We start from the raw sequence: 18,957 nt of genomic DNA, 5'->3' as shown, positions 1-18,957 counted from the left end.
AACAACCTTTGGTGAAAGTTGATTGAAAACTGTATAGTTAATGTATCCTTCAATCCTTTTAATCATGACCACGGGGCCGTTATGATTTGTTTTTCATGTCTTTGTTGTTTAATTGGGTTCAAAGAGTAGAGAAGTTCCTTTACTCTTTGATTTGGCTTGTTTTTGATTTTTTTTGCTGAAAAAACACTTTTTTGAAAGCGAATAAAGGTGATGAAAAGTTGTCAATGAAATCGATTCAGAACTAAAATTAAAACTTGATTCAAATACATTTTACCTTTACTTGACAAAAGGGAAAAAGCTCAACAACAGTGTGTTAATAAACCACCGGATATGTCCAATCAGGACGTGATAAATAAACATTAAAAGCAAATAAAATTGTATTTAATCCAATTGTAATCTGGTTTGAAGTAAAGATCATTGATTCGGTTGTAACCCATAATTTACTGAATTCATTCACTTTTTTACTTCAATCATTGATGATGTTTGTTTTACTGTCTTTTATGAGTATATGATCGCAACGGTATTTGTACAAGGTCCAAATTTTACTCCAATTTACTAACTCTAATAGGTTTGTCAAGATCAGATTGTCATCGATTGAAAACATCATTTTGCAGCTAAAGTCAATCCATTTTCAGAAAACTTGTCGTAAAATTTCATTTCGTGTATTTGAAATCGCAAAGATGTTTTACCGAACTTTAAGTGTTCTTTTGATTTTTATTACTTTATTCAAAAATATTTCAACCGATTGTCCCGTAATCAATATTCCCGCAGGAGCTATTGTTATTTCTGGATGTTCAACATTGACAAACTCAGTTTGTTCAATTCAGTGTACTTCAACGGGTGTAATTCAGTCGCAGATTTGCCAAGCCAACGGATTATGGTCAGGAACACCATTCAATTGTATGATAAACTAAAAAATCCTAATCATTCATAGGTGAGTAATTAAGTTATCGTCTTCATTATCTAGGTTTTGGAACTGGATTTGGAACTGGATTTGGCCAAGGCTTCGGTAATTTTGGGCAAGGTTTTATCGGACAAGCAACTTGCACAAATCTAGCAATTCCAGTCAATGGTTTGTATTCTGGAAATTGTTCACCAGGAATTGTTGGTGGTACCTGCGTTTTCCAGTGCAGACCCGGTTTTGTGCTTAGAGGCACTTCCTTGTTATCTTGTCTCAGTACAGGTAGTTGGTCAGCAGCAGCTCCAACTTGTACACCACAAACTCAGAGTAAGTTTACCTTGTACTCAAATTCATAACTCAATTAGTTTTTTATTTTTACCATGATTTTGCTTCCCTTTGAACAACAGCTCGTTGGTATGTACTTATTAGACGTTGGTTCGGTTGATGTACTCAAATAATCTCATCAAAATAATCATCCAATTCTATTTAATTTAATCTATTCTATCCAATTTCATTTATTTGGTTTAATTACAACAAGATCAGAAATCTTAGTCTCGACTTTTGGGGAATCAGAATCCAAATTACCTCAAAACCTATTTTTTGAAAATAAAATTGACCAAAATTTTATTCTGCATTATTTTTGTGAATTTATGGCACTTCTTTCAATAAATAATTGTTTGTGATTAAACTTGGTTTACGTCTTTAATTGTTTTTACCTAAGAATCTGATAATAATGGTTATTTTATTGGACACATTGTTCATGAAACTTTAATCTATTGACAAAGAAACCGAAACTGATGTGAAATAGGCAATTTTCACTTTTGAAAAGTACATTGTAATTTAATTAACATTTGCTTATGCATGTAAATGATCAAATTGGTTTTCAATCATTTGATTTGTTGCATTAGATAAAAAACGAAAATGAATCGGAGATTACATCAAGTTATGTGAATTGGATAATCTTTTGTTTAATTGTCTGTTTAGGTGCACCAATGCATCTACCTTAATGGAATGATGTCTGAAAGCATTTCAAAATTTGAAACTGTCTATTCCGAGATAATGTGAATCAAAATTACAAGAATGTGTTGAGAACTGGAAGAATACTAATTCATTGGAAAAGAAGAAATTTAAATAAATTAACTTAAAAATCAAATTGAAATGGAACTAAAAGAGGGTTTGGAGTCACAGCTGAAGTAACTCTCATTAAGTTTGATTAAGTTCTATTCCCATTCCTATTTTATGTCCACCTCCGTTCAAATTTTTTAGATCAAACATGGACGACAGTGATATCACGATACCAGGTCTGAGTATATGAGAGAATCCGAGGCTAAACTGACTGTTGTTATTGATTTTAGCTCGAACAGTGGAAGTCGAATCCAGTTGATAAACACATCCGAGAGCCAATTTGGTTGATGAATTATCAGCTGACCATCCGACAGAAACAGCACTTTCTAAAGATTCATTGACTTTATTGTAGATTGATCCATTAAAATCATATTTCTCATTAAGACTGCCATGTACAGCATAGTCATGAGTACCATAACCAGCGGCGAAATTTGTCTTAATCATCTTTCTTAGATTTGGATCATAAGTAACTTGTGAGCCAATTAAAAATTCTTTGGATCCAATAACAGCGGTTCCATTGACCATTGCTCCTGCTGGATCAAAGTCAACATCAGTGCTAAGGTTTACCAAATCTCCTCTGCATTTAGCAAAAATTGTTCCTCTCTGAGATCCATTTAACACAATAGATCGTCTGCCTCCCAAAGTTAGTCCTTTTATCAATTTATCTCGATGAGACAATTCAACAGTAATGTTATTATCAGAGTCCAATTTTTTTTTCAATGTCAATCCACACTTGTTAAGAGTATAACTGGCATCAACATTAGCAAAAGTTTTATTGGTTTCACTATTTGATGAGCCATGAACATTAAATTCCAATCCAGAAGATGTTATAGTTCTAACATCTAGTTTTACAAATCCAAGATCTGAGTAAAGAAAGCAAAAATCCGAAAATTAGACAAATTGTTTACTAGTAAAGAGTAATGGAAATGCGAGACGTTAAAATTGAAGAGCCTGTACTAATCTGTTTTGAGATGGGAGTAAACAAAAGCAACAATAAGCGATAAAAGCTCAAAACAAGCATTGAACATTTTGCAAAGCGCATTGTTTCACGGTTCCAACATGATTATTACAATTTTTCAATTAGAATATCGTGTGATGATGGTTGTGGCTAGAATGAGGGAAACCATTCAAAGGACAATGAATGAGATTTTAGTTGATGAACAGATGATTAGGAGCATATGAATTCACTTTGACCAGCTTGTAATCAATCCACATTGGAATAATTACAAGTGATAATTGGATTTATCTCTTACTATTTTTAACTGTAAGAATCTGGTTACACTTAATATTGCCATCTGAATGTTTTCCCTTTAGAGCCAATTTGAGAGTAAATTCCTTACGGTAATGTTTATTAAAGATGTCTCTGGCCTGGTATCCCAATTCATAATAAGATGGTGGGGCCATTGTTATCCAAAAGATGATCTCCAAGTACGGATTCGCACTATAATCAAACCAGAATAAATTAAATTAATTATTCGATATCTGTTTAATCAGAATCTCTATCACCAAATTTAAAATAAAAATAAATAAAACAATTGTTTAATAATTTGAGGAAACAGCTTTAAGAACAGAGACAAAAGAGGTGAAGGCAAAGAGTATAGCTATTGCTCTTTGGGTGAAGGTTGAAGGTTGCCACGGAGAGATGTTGAGAGTCTGTTCAAGATGTAAACAGATTTGAACACATTGTCAGGGTAACCATAATACAGATTTTTAAACCCGAGTTGTGTAGATCAACGCATTTTGAAGATGGTTTCAGGTTGATATTAGGCTCAACTGTTTCATTCAAGCGAACTAACTGTTTTTTTTTCAACAAAACTTATTAAAAATGCAAAAAAGTAAACAATAATTACCTTTGGTTGTGCTGTTTGTTTGATAAGAGGATGATACCTGATGTTATTCTTGAAAACTGATTTTAATCCAATCCTCTTTGTCTGCTTTCAAGTTATTCATTCGCTGGTACTAAGGTATTGTAGCGATGTCAAAGATTTGGTTGAGTTAATCAGAAGTGAATTCGGTTCAATAACCAGAACAGTTTGTTTCTTATTGGTTTTTACTTCTTGCTGCTTTGAGATTCACTGAGCTGTTTGAGTTACATCAACAATTAAGACACTAATACAATAAATCTGGCTACTCTTCCATCTAACCTGAACCTTATAAATCTTTCTTATCAATTATTGCCATATAAAGTCCAACACTTAATCATATTTTTAAGCCAATTCGGTTTACAAGGATAAACCATGATGAAATAATGTACTGAAATGAAGAGATAATTTATTACTGAATAAATAGTGATTACTAATCACTGATTAGTAAAACAATGCTTGTCTGAAGCTTTAGAAGCACATGTTAGTCAATTGAAAAGCTAAGCATTTTCAATAAATTGAGTTCATGCATCTCTATCAGTTAATCGATTAATGATTAGAAAGATATTTACGGTTTTGATTGGTTATGGTAACAAAACTATGATTTTTGCTTGATTAACAAAGTCATTAATTGAAAATAATCCGACTACACCAATTTGACATGAAAATGTTAAATTAATTAGACTAATGCGTTTGATTGATGGAAATTTCCGAACGCCTCTTTGCAGCAAAACAATTTATCCGTTCCAATTTAAACACCATGCTTACTTGACAGACTTAAACTTTATAACCATTTTTCATCTGTAGCATATCATTTAAAATATAACCCTAAAAAATTGTCTCACGATAAATTAAATAAACTCATTGGTTCAAATGATTAAATTAGTTAATAAGTTTTATTAGTCACACAAAAAATAGCCATATTAAGGAAATTTAGCCATAGCCAAACGAGAAAACCGACGAGTTGCCAGACTAAAAGAAAGAAAAACTATTTACTCAAAATGTCAAAGTCAATGATGATGAATCAAATTTGATGAAAGATCAGTGTTAAAAAGCTCGTAAATTTGAAAATCATGTATTTCAGCTGGAATAATTTCATCATGTAAATTTGATTCAGAATTGCAACTTTTCGATAAAATACTCACAAATCAGAATTGACCAATCAGTTCATCTTCTCTGCCTTATGTAACAGAAGTTTGGATTGGAATTTCATAATAAAGCTTTACCATGAGTTCAACGAAAGGTATTTGCCAAGGTTCGTCAAGTTCAAGAGACATACAGCTAGGGATTTCAACAATTGTTGATTTTTCTGAACATTGAAGTAAATTATTTTCGAAGATCACGCTGGTCTTGGTAACATAGAAATGTCCCGACTCAACCAATTCTCCTACAAAATAAAGAAAATACAAAAAGCATTAGATTGATTGAAAGGGGTGAAAGAGGCTATCAAATCTTACCTGGCCAATCTTGCCTTCTTGGTCGTGCTGCAGGATCGAAGTTAACGGGCATTACTCCACAGTCTATTTTTGGCGACCAACGGAGATGGTGAGATTTTGTAACAGAAAAAACTGAATTCCATGATCCACATGAGATCAAATCAAATGCTTGCTTCAGATAAATTTTGTTTAAGCATGGAGATGTACATTGTATCAAATATATAGCACCAGACACTACAGGGAAAAAATGTAATACGTTAGAAGGTGGGTCATAATTCAATTTCAAGAATCAGGTCGAAAGCTGACCTTCATGGGTAGACAGAAAATTTTTCACAGATTTCAGGGAAGAGCAATCATTTCCAGACTCTGTTTCAGGTCGGAAATGGATTTGAACTCGTGGTGAGAATGAACGCGATATGTTAGCAATGTGATTATCGTTAGTAGAAACCCAAATTTCATCAAGAAAATCGCATGAATCAACTACCTTTAAACAGTAACCAATCAATGGCGTTCCGTTGATGGGAAAAATATTTTTATCTGGAATTGATTGGCTGCCAGATCGAGCCAATATAAGGGCAACGTGTTTCATCAGTAAACGAATACCATAACCTTCACCCAAAAATATTAGAATCAGGGCGATGGGCCATCGGAGCCAACAATCCCATAAGATTGAAACAGGTTATGTAATCGCTACAATTTTATGGAAACATCAGGTAATAGGCCGAAAACCTTCATTGGTTGTGTTGAGTTGAATGAAACAATTTAAGTCTAAGATCAGGACATTTTTAATGGAGATTACGAATAAACACGTGAAAAACTGAACAATAAAAACTATAATAAAAAGGAAATTGAGAAAGAGGAAATACTTAAGAGTAAACAAAACCACACAACTCTGCTTTTATAGTGGTTAAGATTCTGAACTATCGATCGATTACATCGATGATAGCAACAGCATGTACCATCGATCATCGAAGATAAACAAAACGGAAACATGCGGTAGATAAAAAACGTGTTTTAATTGTTTGATAAAAACAAAGTTATCTTCCCAATGAAGAAAGATTTGAGCTTATAAATCACGAAAATGACCAATAATAATATTGTATAAGGCTCATTGAAAGAAATAAGCTCATAAGTTTAGACGCTTATGAGTTCTTATGTTTTAAGATTTATTTTTGACTAATTACAATTTCATTTTTTAATAACTTGCTGATACTTTTGCTAGAGCAGACATCAGATAATTATTAGTTAGAAATTGTTAAAGGAATAATATCAGAATCCAAACAAGCAGAACTCAATAGCGAGATCAGCATTGTCAAACATTTTAACCGTGACTCTCATTGTGGCATAGTTTAATTTAAACAACTGTATCAGCGACAGTCCGGCTAATGTTTGGCATATCTTTATCCACAATAATAGATTTGGTTTTCAATTTTTTCAGGCAATTGATTGTGTAAAATATAGAAATTAAAGTAGCTATCAATATGGAACCATAAGAAACTAGAATTAAAATGTAAAATTGAGATACACTGGACAGAATAGCGGTTATAATGAATTTGATTAGCTCGGCTGATGTATTAACACTATTTTGTATACCTCCAATTAAAGGTGGATTTGGAGTTGTTGTTTGAATCAATTGATTAGTTGCCAAATCTGCTGACCATAAACCAATCCGTGACAAAGTTATTCCAGCTAGAAATAGTACAATTGACAAGTCATATTTGAATAATTTAACTCCTAAGAGATGAGATGGAGCAAAAACGATAATTAAACACAATGATAAAGGTATTAGATCCATGAAATAACCAATTGTTGATATTTTATTCAGATTTGAGTGTTTAACCATTGATTGAAAAAATATTGTACCAATGATTCCGGTAACTGCTCCAAGAACACTTATTATCCCAATTACACTCTCAGTCACTCCTTGTGATTTGATGAAACCAACTGTTATTGAATCAAAACCCAATACAGAAAGATAAATTAAACCAAATGAAATACCAGGCAAACCAAAATATTTCAAATAGCTAACAATTGATTCGATGAAAGTGACTTTATTTTTAGTGCTGTTTTCAATTGCTAGATCTGATCCCACAGTTGTTAATCTTTTATCTTTTGCTAATTCAGGGACTAATTTGTAAATTTTGACCATAATTAAATATTCGAGTAAACCAGAAACTACATTGAAAAACATCAAAAACAATGCAGAAGCCAAACTTGACCATTCCATTATAAAACCAACAATAAGCGGAGGAATCGTTTTCATTATTAAATCAATCCGTCTCAAAGTAGCATTCAGCTCTGTACAATAGGACATAAAAATGGTTATTAATCGAATTCTTAGTTGGTTTAAATGAAGTAAATTATTTACCTGATAAATTTCCAACATTCTTAGAAATAACAATAATCCAATCTTTTTCAAGGGACAAAGTGTAGCCATAAGAAAAGACTTGAGCAAGAGCTGAAAAAATTACCAGAATACATGGAGCGAATCTATCTGCAATCTGAGCAATTGAATTGATATATTAAACATCTAATTGTATAAAAACGATGATTGAAAAGCAATATTTATATGAAATTGCATCATTAAAACTCACCCGATTCAACGATGGACCAAGAATATCATCTCCAATGAAGTAAAACGCAACAAAAGTAGCACTTATGAAGACGCAAAAGTTTTGGACAAACAAGAAAACAGCAACTTCTTTGAGTCTCGGTGCTTTTGATATCCAACGACCAAGATATGGCACTATTATAATGGTTAAAGATGATGCTAAGATTCCGTGAAGAGCTGACAATAACAATGAGTCGGGATTCAATTTAATTAAATATAATCCAATAGCAAATTCCCAGCAGCGGTCGCCCTAAAGTAATACAAAGTACTGATCGATATTACATTGTATTGTACATTAGATTGTTTTGTTAATAAAAGACACAATTAACACAATTTTCAATCATAAAAAGACTAATTCGCAGTTTAATTCTGCATGAATAGCAATACGTTTAAGCCACCGAGGTTACATTTTGAATATAACGACTGTAGCCTACAAGAAAAAGATCATCTTTAACTAAATACTCATTAAACACCCAAAAATAGTCTACTTAATTGCCATTTACAATACAATATCAACCAGTTTGTTGCTTAAAAGAAACATTTGTACACAAATTGACACTACTTTACACAAATGGACAGAAACGGATGAAAGTTAATTTCTTGCAAATTAAAACTCTTTCGATTTGTAAGGGTATTAAAACTATGTCCATTAGTGCTATTAAAAGTTTTCTCTGACCAATAGTTTCCTAGAAAATTGAGTTCGAAGTTGAAACTTTGATGACCTTTTGTGCAATTATGGAAGCAGATTCTGCCATGAAATTTATACCATTGATGATGCTTTTGATGATTAACCAGAAAATGCACTTATTGTGAGCAATAAAGTTTTCTGTCCAAAATAAAACGCATAAGTTCGATTTTTAGTTAAAGCTGTCGCATTTAGTGACCGAAAACTTTAGAGTGTTGAAACTTATTTTCTATAACTAAAAATTGTCTCTTCATATCATGGATACAATTATTTTTGCAAAAGATCAATAGTTCTCTCGATTTTGGCCATTGGCCTTAAAACTTTGACGCTAAATATTTCGAAGATAGTAGCACCTACAGTAACTATTATTTGACCAAACATCAGATTTTATTATGCACTATAAGATGATATGATTAAATGTGTTAAATAATGAACATTTTTTCTGACAAACGAGATTTGTGTTTAAGCGAACATTTAGCTTTATAAATCAAGTCTAAAATGTGATAACAAAATAATACAATGCTGTAACTTTTTTTGTGGTATCTTGAATGATGTCATATGTTGATACTTTATAGTGCATAATAAAATCTGATGTTTGGTCAAATAATGGTTACTGTAGGTGCTACTATCTTCGAAATATTTAGCGTCAAAGTTTTAAGTCCAATGGCCAAAATCGAGAGAACTATTGATCTTTTGCAAAAATAATTGTATCCATGATATGAAGAGACAATTTTTAGTTATAGAAAATAAGTTTCAACACTCTAAAGTTTTCGGTCACTAAATGCGACAGCTTTAACTAAAAATCGAACTTATGCGTTTTATTTTGGACAGAAAACTTTATTGCTCACAATAAGTGCATTTTCTGGTTAATCATCAAAAGCATCATCAATGGTATAAATTTCATGGCAGAATCTGCTTCCATAATTGCACAAAAGGTCATCAAAGTTTCAACTTCGAACTCAATTTTCTAGGAAACTATTGGTCAGAGAAAACTTTTAATAGCACTAATGGACATAGTTTTAATACCCTTACAAATCGAAAGAGTTTTAATTTGCAAGAAATTAACTTTCATCCGTTTCTGTCCATTTGTGTAAAGTAGTGTCAATTTGTGTACAAATGTTTCTTTTAAGCAACAAACTGGTTGATATTGTATTGTAAATGGCAATTAAGTAGACTATTTTTGGGTGTTTAATGAGTATTTAGTTAAAGATGATCTTTTTCTTGTAGGCTACAGTCGTTATATTCAAAATGTAACCTCGGTGATTTAGATTTAATGTTATTTATGCAAAATTTCTCTCAAAAATAGTCGTGGTAATACCATAATAATAACAATTGTGTCAGTTGCGTCTTTTCGGTCACAACCATTCATGATGATCACAATAAGCTTTTCTCCTCCACCTTAACCAGAACGGTTCTTACCTTTTAGATCCTTCAATGACTTACAAATCTTGTTAGCTAAAAATAATGCAAAAGACAGTTCTAAGATCAATTTGTTCATAATAAATGTTACAATTGTGTTAATTGTGTTGAAAGTACTTCACGAATTTTTTCGAGGATAGACTGGCCTAATAGGATAGGATAGACCTAATCTTAACCTTGTCTTAAACTAACTCCAATCTAAACCTGAACCTGAATCTTGATCTAATGATGACCAACTGAAAGGAATACACTGAACAGAGCTGAACGAAACTAATAATTTTGTTATAATTTGAACACAGTCCCTTAAAAATTTTCGAGCATCACAGTGAACTAAATATTGCTCTCTTACTAAACATCATTATTCCTGGTCCTTAAGCTCCTTCACAACCAATAAAATCATCTTTCAAAATTGTTCAATTAATCCCTAATTGTTGGATTAACCTTTGTTTTGACAATAACTCAGGTATGTAATATACTTCAGCAAGCATAGACTAAAAAGGTTATAACTAGTTATATCTTTACATCCAGGAAAGTGTTATCATTATGAACTCGATTGTTCGCCAATGCTTGAATCCAAGGACTATTAAAGGTCTACAAATTATGCAAAAAAGAGGCTACTCGTATCCATATGATAATAAGTTTCTAGTCACTCCACCGCGAACACCAATATCGGTAGCTGAAAGAATAGCTTGGTTTACCCTGCTCTTCACCTCCATAACCTCTGTCCCTGCTTGGATTCTTTACCATCTTCGTCTTTATCGAGGCCAAACCTACGATGACTGGATTAACTATCAAAACAGATGGGTCAAAAGTGGATAATTTTTTTGACAAACATTGCGAGCTATCGGGATACCTGACTTTTCACCTAAACATCAGCAATTCCAGTTAATTAAGATCATGTGCTGCTTTCGATGCAATTAAAATCAAAAGTGCCAGAAATATAAATACAATTAAATTAAATAAATTAAAGAATAATATTGGGAAAATTATCCAGAAAACTAAAAGCGTTTCATTCCTCAATTGAATAAAATCAAAAAATTGGACAAAAGCTTAGGGTTAAAACTTTAGGAGGAAATAATTAAAGTAACTGTTGAAATTTCCGTAAATTGTTGTTCATCGGATGATCATTAATCAATTTCAATGAGCTTGATCAATGCAGATCAAAGTTAATATTGTGACTAAACAATTTAAAGATAGCTTCGAATGTTGTATTTTAATATAATTCATTCAATTCTTATACTTTAATGATTTACTTTAGTGATCATAAAAAGTTTATTGATATTATTTATGGACACTTTAAATGAATTAGTTTTTTGATTTCTTTTATTAACAATTAAATTTGAGTTATGATTGCCACAACAGAGCTACATGTAGTTCAATGAAAATGTTTTTACAGTTTAATTTCAGTATAATATTTGAATTGGGTAATTGTTTGGGATTCAATATTTTTGTGTTTGGTCAGCAGTCGTCGTCTTTTGAAAATTAGAGTTCAAAAGAGGTCAATTATTCACATTGCATCTTTTTCAATCAGATAGATGGAGTTCATACAAAATGATAGAATAGTAAACTCGACTATATCAGATCATGGCAATGAATCGATCGATTGACTTTGCCTAAATTTCGAGTCTTGCGTGGTTCCATTTTGAAACGGTGATTCCACAATCCCATTTTGCAGCGACTAATGATTCATTTTTTTGTTTTGTTGTTAACTAATTTATATAAATGTTATTAGTAAATTTTTTAAGGTTTCTTTCATGTTAATCTCAATTAATCCCATCATCTGTTTATATCATCTGCTAATAAATCATCAATGTGATCAGTGAAGTTAAAATCATAAAATTCAATTCAATAAGCTTGTCCAGAGTGTCAAAAGAAGTGTTCAATGTAGAGGTGAAGGGTTGCATCTGTCTTACCAATTGTCTTTCAATAACTGAAAATCCACTTTCAGTTTCTCAACAAATTATTCAGATTGCCTTTCTTCAAAATTTAAATAAATCTTCTTTAAAGCTCACAATTTAAACAAAAGTTTAATCAATCCAAGTCTTTCAAATTAAACATAAATACAAATGATATTGTTTTGCCAATGATGATCAAAAACCTATACTTATTGTTTTACACGATCGTCTGACTGATCCAGTGACTAACTGTTTATCTTACCTTTTCCCGGATTGCCTCGGATTGGTGTTGATAAAGGATAAAATATAATTACAATTGTCTTTCATTTAAAATCGTAATTTATTTATAAAAGTTACCAACAATCATGGAGCAAAAAATTTTGGACCAGATAACCGATATTTGGTTTAGTGTTAAGGAAAAGACTATTACATGTTGTCCCGGTGTTTTTGGGGCAGAAGGAGAAACAAGACGTGTCAATGAAGGCCAAGGAGCTCGAGGTGAACATGAGTTGTCAGATTTCAGAAGCTTTGATAAGCCTGATGTAAGGCCACCTGGACAGAGTGAATATGATGAACTCGGAGAGCATGGATATAAAGCGAATGGATCTATTGACGTAGTCGAAGGTGAATTCAATGAATATGGTGGTGACCCAAGAAACAAAATATCAGCATGGCAAGCAGGTTGGAATGTAACTAACGCTATTCAGGTAAATAGATTTTTATAATTGTGTAAATCGGCTATAATCGAGCTTATCTTTCATTTCGCACTTTCTTTTCTTTTCATTGTAGGGAATGTTTATTGTGTGTTTACCCTATGCAACTCTTCATGGAGGTTATTGGGCCATATTTGCTTTAGTTGCTATTGCTTATATTTGTTGTTACACCGGCAAAATATTGGTTGCCTGTTTGTATGAGGTCGATGAAAATGGCCAATTGGTTCGAGTTCGAGATTCTTATGTAGCCATTGCACAAGCTGTAATGGGTGAAAGATATGGCGGAAAAATAGTCAACATAGCTCAGATTATTGAGCTTCTTATGACATGCATCCTTTATGTTGTACTTTGCGGTGATTTGATGATAGCCTCATTTCCAAGTAATACTTTCGATCAAAGATGTTGGATGATGACTTCGGCAATACTTTTGCTTCCATGCGCCTTTCTTAAAGACCTCAAATCTGTTTCAATGTTAAGCTTTTGGTGTACAATCGCTCATATTGTTATCAACATCATCATTTTTGGGTATTGTTTTCTTCAGATCGGTGACTGGTATTGGTCAAAGGTAAATTGAAATACACAAACCATAAAATTAAGTGAATAAATTGAAAAATCTCAATACTTTTTTTAATTCTCCATTTTTCAGGTTACCTTCCATATTGATTTCCAAACATTTCCAATCACAGTAGGAATCGTTGTATTTAGTTATACTTCACAAATTTTCCTACCCAGTCTAGAAGGAAATATGGCTGATCGAAGCGAATTCAGTCAAATGCTAGATTGGAGTCACATAGCTGCAGCGGCTTTCAAGGTAATTATCATTGGAACTAAACGAAACCTTAAAATCTAATTCTCGATATTTTTAAAAACAGGGTTTGTTTGCTTATGTTGGTTTCCTGACTTTTGGTGAAGCAACACAGAAAGAGATTACCAATAACTTACCAACACATGGATTCAAAGCAATTATCAACATTATTCTAGTAGTTAAGGCTTTACTCTCATATCCATTACCATATTATGCGGCTGCCGGTCTCATTGAGACAGCCTTGTTCAAACGAAAACCTAATGAGGATAACCCACATGGAGTTGGAAGTCAGCCCTTTCCTACTTGCTGGGAACGAGATGGTGAATATCGAGTTTGGGCTGTTTCACTGAGAGTTGTCCTTGTCTTGTCCACTTTAATTGTTGCGATATCGATACCTCAGTTTGCCCTTCTCATGGGTCTAGTGGGTAATATTACTGGAACCATGTTATCCTTTGTATGGCCCTGTTATTTTCACATGAAAATCAAATGGAATGAAATGGACACTCGAACAAGAGCCTGGGAAATATCCATTATTTGTATTGGTCTTGTTTCTGGTTTCATTGGAGTAATCACTAGTTTCAACGCATTAATAGATGTCTATCATCTACCATTACCTTATGCACCAGGTCAAGAAGTGATAACAACTTGAAGAATCTACATTTTATTATTTGCGTTTTTTGTCCCATCTTTTTTTTCTGTATCGTTTGCCGTTGGAGTGAGGAAAACTAAGATGTTCTCGATTTTCTCATTAATCTCATCTTTCATCATCAACAATAGTCCATAGAAACAACTTCAAACGGTCACTTAAATTGTCAGGTTGGTTCATTCAGTTTGATGCTTCAAAAGTGGTTAGGTGAGAGAATCTACAAACAAAGCTCTTTGAAAGTATTTAAATGTTAAATTGTTCAACACATAGTAACTTTCAGGTTTATGTGATTCCCAAAAGTGGTCGATTTTAATTACAAGTGCTAATTTGCTTTTAGAAATGGTTGTTTGTGTTGGCTCAGATTTTGATGATCTTATGAAACCTTATCTGATCCAAGCAAATACAAACATTGAAGGATAGGCGTAATTTAAAGTATAAACTCGACTTGTTTTAAACAAAACTACGAAAAGGTTGAATAACTTTTAAAAGCTTAAAAATAATACGAGTTAATTTGAGAAGGAATTTGTGACAGATCTTGCGAATGTGACTTTACATATTAAACCCAACTATTGATACCTAACCATTTTAAATCAATCATTTTTGATTAGAAGAAAAAATCAGTCTTTCATTGAAATAATCACTTTCAGCTTTACCAATCAAATAACATAATCTAATTTTTCTTTCGACAATATTGATCGCTAACCAAAAGTCTTTCGTTGTTGTGATAAAATATTCGAAGGAAAACAACTTAGCTCATGTCTTTCAATTGAAACTATTTGTTTCAATCAAGTCTTTCAATGATTAAAAATTTGACCACAACAAAATATTTTACAAAAAAAGGTTTCATTTCTTATATTATTAGAAAAGAAACCAAGTCTTTCATCTTTACTTAAACATGTAACTGTGAGTTGGTAAAAAAAAATCAAATTATACTTCTGACGATTTCAAAACATCATTCAGTTTATCGTCTAGTTCAATCATTCCAAAAGCCAAAAGCCAAAAATCAATTATCATAATAAGAGTGACAAATCAATTTGTAAACTAAAACAATCCAATAATGTTAATTTATGTTTGTAACCCTAATTTTTTTGTAATCTGACAATTCAATTCAGATTCAATCAGTGTTTGATTTTCATTATAAAATCTCATCTAAAACTGATAAAAGTTGAATAAAATATAACTAATGATTAAAAAAGTCCCACTTTCTTTAAAAATAAAATACTATTATATAATAAAAAGACATTGACAAGAACCGTCTTTTTCATATCGGTGCTAAGGTTTTTCTCGATAAGTTTAGTCTGATTGAAACAAAACATGTAAAATTTACAATTGATTCATTTAATTTACGAAAGATTGCTTCTGAAATCTCTATACCGATGATTGTGATACAATACCTGAGAATCAGGTCAAAAACAGTCCACAAAAATTGATAAAATGTGGTAGAAAATTGTAAGACTGATATAAACCTTAAACACAAACAACTAAAACACAAATAAATCAACTTGTTGGAGTAACTTCTTGATTATTACTCTTTTCCCCAATAAAATCGTTCTCAATGTTTTTTAGAGCCCATTGATGATTACTGATTTCTAGCGCTTCCCATTCAGCTTTAAAAGCCTGTTTTGGATCAGGAGGCATCGCCATAGCTGCACCAGACATTTGATCCTGCATCATTCTAGTTTGATCAGCAGCATTATTTTCACCTTAAAAATAAATAAGAATTATTAGTTTGAAGCAAAACAAACAAAACACTTTATAAAACCATACCTAAAACAAGTGTATAAATACTTCTAAGGCCGAAAACGTTCAAGAAGTACCAACTAGCAGATGAAACCCAACTAGCGTCTAATGACATCAATTCAATACCACGCTGTAACATTGGTTTAAATCTTAAAGTCAAAGGAAACGGTACTTTTGTACAAACAAAACCAGAAAAGGTCCAGTTAATCCAACCTCCAATGAGAATCATTGGCAATACGTTGGTGAGATTTCCTTTAAGCATGTCTGTCATCATAGAAGGATCAGACATGGGATTAGGCGCTTGAGCAGGCCGACGGGAACCAGCTTTCAAATAGCCAGTTTCTTCATTGTTCAGATAATGTCGTCTCATCAAGAAACTCTAGATTAGAAATGGGAAAAAAATTGAATATTAACAAGATAGGATACAGGATCAGTATTGGTACGTACCTGTTTTGGAATGTATTTGCCATTTTCCCGGAGAAATCTACTTCTTATCAATAACTGACTGTCTTGTACTTGATGTAATTCAATATTCTTAGTTGAAGAAATCAATATTGATACATAATGACGAAGGATACCAAATAAGAATGAAATTATAACAATGGGTAAGAAAACCCAAGCTCGGATTGATGTATCCAATAGAAGTTCACTCATATTCTGTTATTCCAGGAATTTTTAGCACAAAAAGAATTGATAGGATGACGAATACAATGATAGAGAAGTAACAAGTAGACAACAAAAACAAATAAATACAATAGATTCAAGCACTGGACAATCAAAGGAATCTAGATTTAGCTTGAGATGCACAAATGACAGATTCTTTGCAGGATTATCGGGCTAAAATAGCTCAGCAGCCAACAGCTAATAAAAAATTCACTTATAACAAATTCATTTTACTTATGGATCAGGTAGAGTTGCTTCAGGGAGGATAAATTTATGAACAATTGTAAAAATAATAATAATAATCAATCAAATTTAAAGCGATGATAAAATCCTACAACCTGCAATCCAGAGACCCACTCAATCAAGAGATTTTCCACTCGCTAGATGGTGCTAAATTTTCACATATGATTTATAGTTTTTTACAGGTTTATCAAGAACTTTAATTCATGTTGTACTGTTTTGTTTATTAAATCATTATTATTCCATCCATTGTTATATTTTAGGAATATCATGCTTTATTTTGTAATTTGTTCGATTTTTGTCTCATCATTATGTATGGCACAAGAGGGTCCAGTTTATGCATCTGAAACGCTTGCCAAACAATCCAGTTTCCATACCATTGAGGGACGAATTTTTCCGAGTCCTAACTCATCTATCACACCATCTTGGTTCACATCAACTCGAATCATTGTTAATTATGGTCAATTTATTGGTTTCATGAAGTAAGTCAATTGAATAACTGTTAAATTTCTGATCAACTTATTGTAAATTTTCTTTCGTTCACTAGGAGAGATGGAACCTTTGAAATAAATAATGTGCCTCCGGGATCATATCTTGTTGAAGTTAATAATCCTGACCTTTTTTATAAGCCTGTAAGAGTTGATATAAATTCCAAAGGAAAAATACGAGCTCGTAAAGTTAACTATATTCAAAGCTCAGCTGTGCAGCAAGTGAATTATCCACTGAAATTCAAGCCTCAATCTTTCTTTTCCTATTTCCAACAACGTGAGACTTGGCGATTAACTGATTTCCTTTTCAACCCAATGGTCATGATGATGATTTTACCTTTGATTTTGATAATGATTCTACCTAAAATGATGAATGCTGCAGATGCCGAGACTCAACGGGTAAGTGAATTCTAGTTAATTTCTGTGGATTGTTCTGTTTGACTGTCTAATATTTATTCCGCATCTCTTTTTTGCAGGAGTTACAAAACACTCAGATGCCTGATGTTCCTGAATTTTCAGAGATGATGACGAAGTGGTTTACCGGTGGTGCTCCATCTGGATCTACTAAGCAGATCGGAAGGGGAGAAAAAACTAGTACTAAATTAGTGAAGAAAAGATCATGAAAACCATCCAATAGTTGAAGACGATCGTTATCGATTCTCTTGTTTTTGTAATTTAATATTTATTATGATAAAGATAAGCTTTACAATCATGTTGGTTTTTATTTAATTAGCTACTATAATTTTATTTTAATTATATATACAATATTAGAAGTCTAATTTTGCAACACTTAAATTTCACTTTTAGTCTCTATTGACCTGGCCATTTCTCTGAGCTCTTTGACTCTTTTCTTTATCTCTTCTCGTGACATTTCGCCTGATTGCATTGCAATTCTTAATCTACTTAATTCCGCATAAATATAATCATCTTCAGCCAATCTGTTGTAAAATCTAGAGTCGAGTTCTCCAAACCGCTTCTGTCCAGTTTGTTTGTAGGCCATTTCATCATCCATTGTAAGATAAACTTTTGTCGGAGGAATAAAAGCTCCGCCAACTCGCCTTCCTTCATCAACTAAATAATTATAAGTAGCAACTGCATCTTTTGTAGGCAAACATTCAGAGTTGATTCCTTTATTCTGCAAGAAAATTCGTGTTTCCAAAGGAATTGAGTTTCCAGGATCTCCATAACCTAATTTAGAAAGAATTGATATTAATAATTTTTTATATAAGAAACTTTATCATTTAGAGAGAACTTACCAAACACGACTAAATCAACTTTAGGAACTAACAAGTAAAATAAACTCGTAGAGGCTGGAGTAACTCTTGAAGCATCACCAACATTCCAAGAATACAATTGCTTCGGAAATAAAACAATAGGACCCATAAGAAAAAGATTATTAGTTAACCTGAAGCCCATGTCACTATAAGACATAACGAGCAATCTGTCATAATCTTCTTGAGCCAAAAATGAGACGACCATTTTTCCTTCACTATGAACATTCATCTTGTTCCGTTTGTTAAGTTTCACAACATTATTGATCAGATTGTTGCGAGCTAAAATTGCATTTGACTGTTTTAAACCAAGATTTACCAGTCCACGAAGTAACTGCATCATGAATACAATTTTTAATCAACAGAATCGGAGAGAGAACAGTTAACTGATTTTATTGCGTTGAACTATGAAGATTGAAGAAAAAATTCAAAATGTTGTGAAAAGGCAAAGAGGTAT

At 32.4% G+C, this 18,957-nt stretch overlaps 8 protein-coding genes, 1 long non-coding RNA gene and 1 other non-coding gene across 12 annotated transcripts; 4 read left to right on the top strand and 6 right to left on the bottom strand.

Annotated features, from left to right (window-relative positions):
- Nucleotides 1-465: 465 nt before the first annotated feature.
- LOC107372059 (E-selectin-like) lies at nt 466-1,396 on the top strand. The gene is made up of 3 exons (XM_015940198.3): nt 466-900; nt 968-1,228; nt 1,309-1,396. Exons 1-3 carry the CDS (start codon nt 681-683, stop codon nt 1,344-1,346), a joined length of 519 nt encoding a protein of 172 aa, XP_015795684.1. The 5' UTR covers nt 466-680; the 3' UTR covers nt 1,347-1,396.
- Nucleotides 1,397-1,844: 448 nt separating this feature from the next.
- On the bottom strand, nt 1,845-4,365 carry LOC107359227 (non-selective voltage-gated ion channel VDAC2). 3 transcript variants are annotated; one of them, XM_015925704.3, is made up of 3 exons: nt 3,877-4,365; nt 3,367-3,467; nt 1,845-2,889 (listed from the first exon to the last, which is right to left on the bottom strand). In XM_015925704.3, exons 2-3 carry the CDS (start codon nt 3,428-3,430, stop codon nt 2,105-2,107), a joined length of 849 nt encoding a protein of 282 aa, XP_015781190.1. In that variant the 5' UTR covers nt 3,431-3,467; nt 3,877-4,365; the 3' UTR covers nt 1,845-2,104. The 3 variants fall into 3 exon arrangements, with proteins under 3 accessions (XP_015781190.1, XP_025015974.1, XP_089122291.1); XM_025160206.2 differs by having other exon boundaries at nt 3,280-3,467; nt 3,877-4,291; XM_089266165.1 differs by lacking the exon at nt 3,877-4,365 and having other exon boundaries at nt 3,280-3,640.
- A 400-nt stretch (nt 4,366-4,765) lies between these two features.
- On the bottom strand, nt 4,766-6,187 carry Csas (CMP-sialic acid synthase). The gene is made up of 4 exons (XM_015925705.3): nt 5,631-6,187; nt 5,346-5,558; nt 5,034-5,275; nt 4,766-4,860 (listed from the first exon to the last, which is right to left on the bottom strand). Exons 1-3 carry the CDS (start codon nt 5,911-5,913, stop codon nt 5,070-5,072), a joined length of 702 nt encoding a protein of 233 aa, XP_015781191.2. The 5' UTR covers nt 5,914-6,187; the 3' UTR covers nt 4,766-4,860; nt 5,034-5,069.
- LOC112538552 (small nucleolar RNA SNORD36) lies at nt 4,925-4,995 on the bottom strand. The gene has a single exon (XR_003081735.1). It is a non-coding gene; the product is annotated as a small nucleolar RNA SNORD36 (small nucleolar RNA).
- Nucleotides 6,188-6,548: 361 nt separating the features above from the next.
- On the bottom strand, nt 6,549-8,185 carry LOC107371899 (ferroportin-like). The gene is made up of 3 exons (XM_015940049.3): nt 7,919-8,185; nt 7,693-7,825; nt 6,549-7,622 (listed from the first exon to the last, which is right to left on the bottom strand). The coding sequence occupies exon 3, from the start codon at nt 7,585-7,587 to the stop codon at nt 6,679-6,681; it is 909 nt and encodes a 302-aa protein (XP_015795535.2). The 5' UTR covers nt 7,588-7,622; nt 7,693-7,825; nt 7,919-8,185; the 3' UTR covers nt 6,549-6,678.
- Nucleotides 8,186-10,406: 2,221 nt separating this feature from the next.
- Nucleotides 10,407-11,332, top strand: LOC112540008 (uncharacterized). The gene is made up of 2 exons (XR_003084063.2): nt 10,407-10,502; nt 10,568-11,332. It is a non-coding gene; the product is annotated as an uncharacterized LOC112540008 (long non-coding RNA).
- Nucleotides 11,333-11,655: 323 nt separating this feature from the next.
- On the top strand, nt 11,656-15,298 carry VGAT (vesicular GABA transporter). The gene is made up of 4 exons (XM_015940356.3): nt 11,656-12,641; nt 12,724-13,212; nt 13,294-13,458; nt 13,520-15,298. The coding sequence occupies exons 1-4, from the start codon at nt 12,300-12,302 to the stop codon at nt 14,099-14,101; spliced, it is 1,578 nt and encodes a 525-aa protein (XP_015795842.1). The 5' UTR covers nt 11,656-12,299; the 3' UTR covers nt 14,102-15,298.
- A 117-nt stretch (nt 15,299-15,415) lies between these two features.
- EMC3 (ER membrane protein complex subunit 3) lies at nt 15,416-16,851 on the bottom strand. The gene is made up of 3 exons (XM_015940361.3): nt 16,286-16,851; nt 15,866-16,217; nt 15,416-15,801 (listed from the first exon to the last, which is right to left on the bottom strand). The coding sequence occupies exons 1-3, from the start codon at nt 16,490-16,492 to the stop codon at nt 15,596-15,598; spliced, it is 765 nt and encodes a 254-aa protein (XP_015795847.1). The 5' UTR covers nt 16,493-16,851; the 3' UTR covers nt 15,416-15,595.
- Nucleotides 16,852-16,922: 71 nt separating this feature from the next.
- Nucleotides 16,923-17,938, top strand: LOC107372184 (ER membrane protein complex subunit 7 homolog). Its single transcript, XM_015940365.3, has 3 exons — nt 16,923-17,223; nt 17,289-17,628; nt 17,706-17,938. Exons 1-3 carry the CDS (start codon nt 17,012-17,014, stop codon nt 17,850-17,852), a joined length of 699 nt encoding a protein of 232 aa, XP_015795851.1. The 5' UTR covers nt 16,923-17,011; the 3' UTR covers nt 17,853-17,938.
- LOC107372181 (NADH dehydrogenase [ubiquinone] 1 alpha subcomplex assembly factor 3) lies at nt 17,887-18,908 on the bottom strand. Its single transcript, XM_015940362.3, has 2 exons — nt 18,486-18,908; nt 17,887-18,417 (listed from the first exon to the last, which is right to left on the bottom strand). Exons 1-2 carry the CDS (start codon nt 18,841-18,843, stop codon nt 18,020-18,022), a joined length of 756 nt encoding a protein of 251 aa, XP_015795848.2. The 5' UTR covers nt 18,844-18,908; the 3' UTR covers nt 17,887-18,019.
- Nucleotides 18,909-18,957: the final 49 nt, after the last annotated feature.

Source organism: Tetranychus urticae, chromosome 1, assembly GCF_039701765.1.
Source record: "Tetranychus urticae isolate SD_2017Ah chromosome 1, NJAU_TeUrti_SD_1.0, whole genome shotgun sequence".
Classification (NCBI taxonomy): domain Eukaryota; kingdom Metazoa; phylum Arthropoda; class Arachnida; order Trombidiformes; family Tetranychidae; genus Tetranychus; species Tetranychus urticae.
The sequence above is the reverse complement of the archived record's forward strand: the minus strand, read 5'-3'. Positions and strand labels throughout refer to the sequence as shown.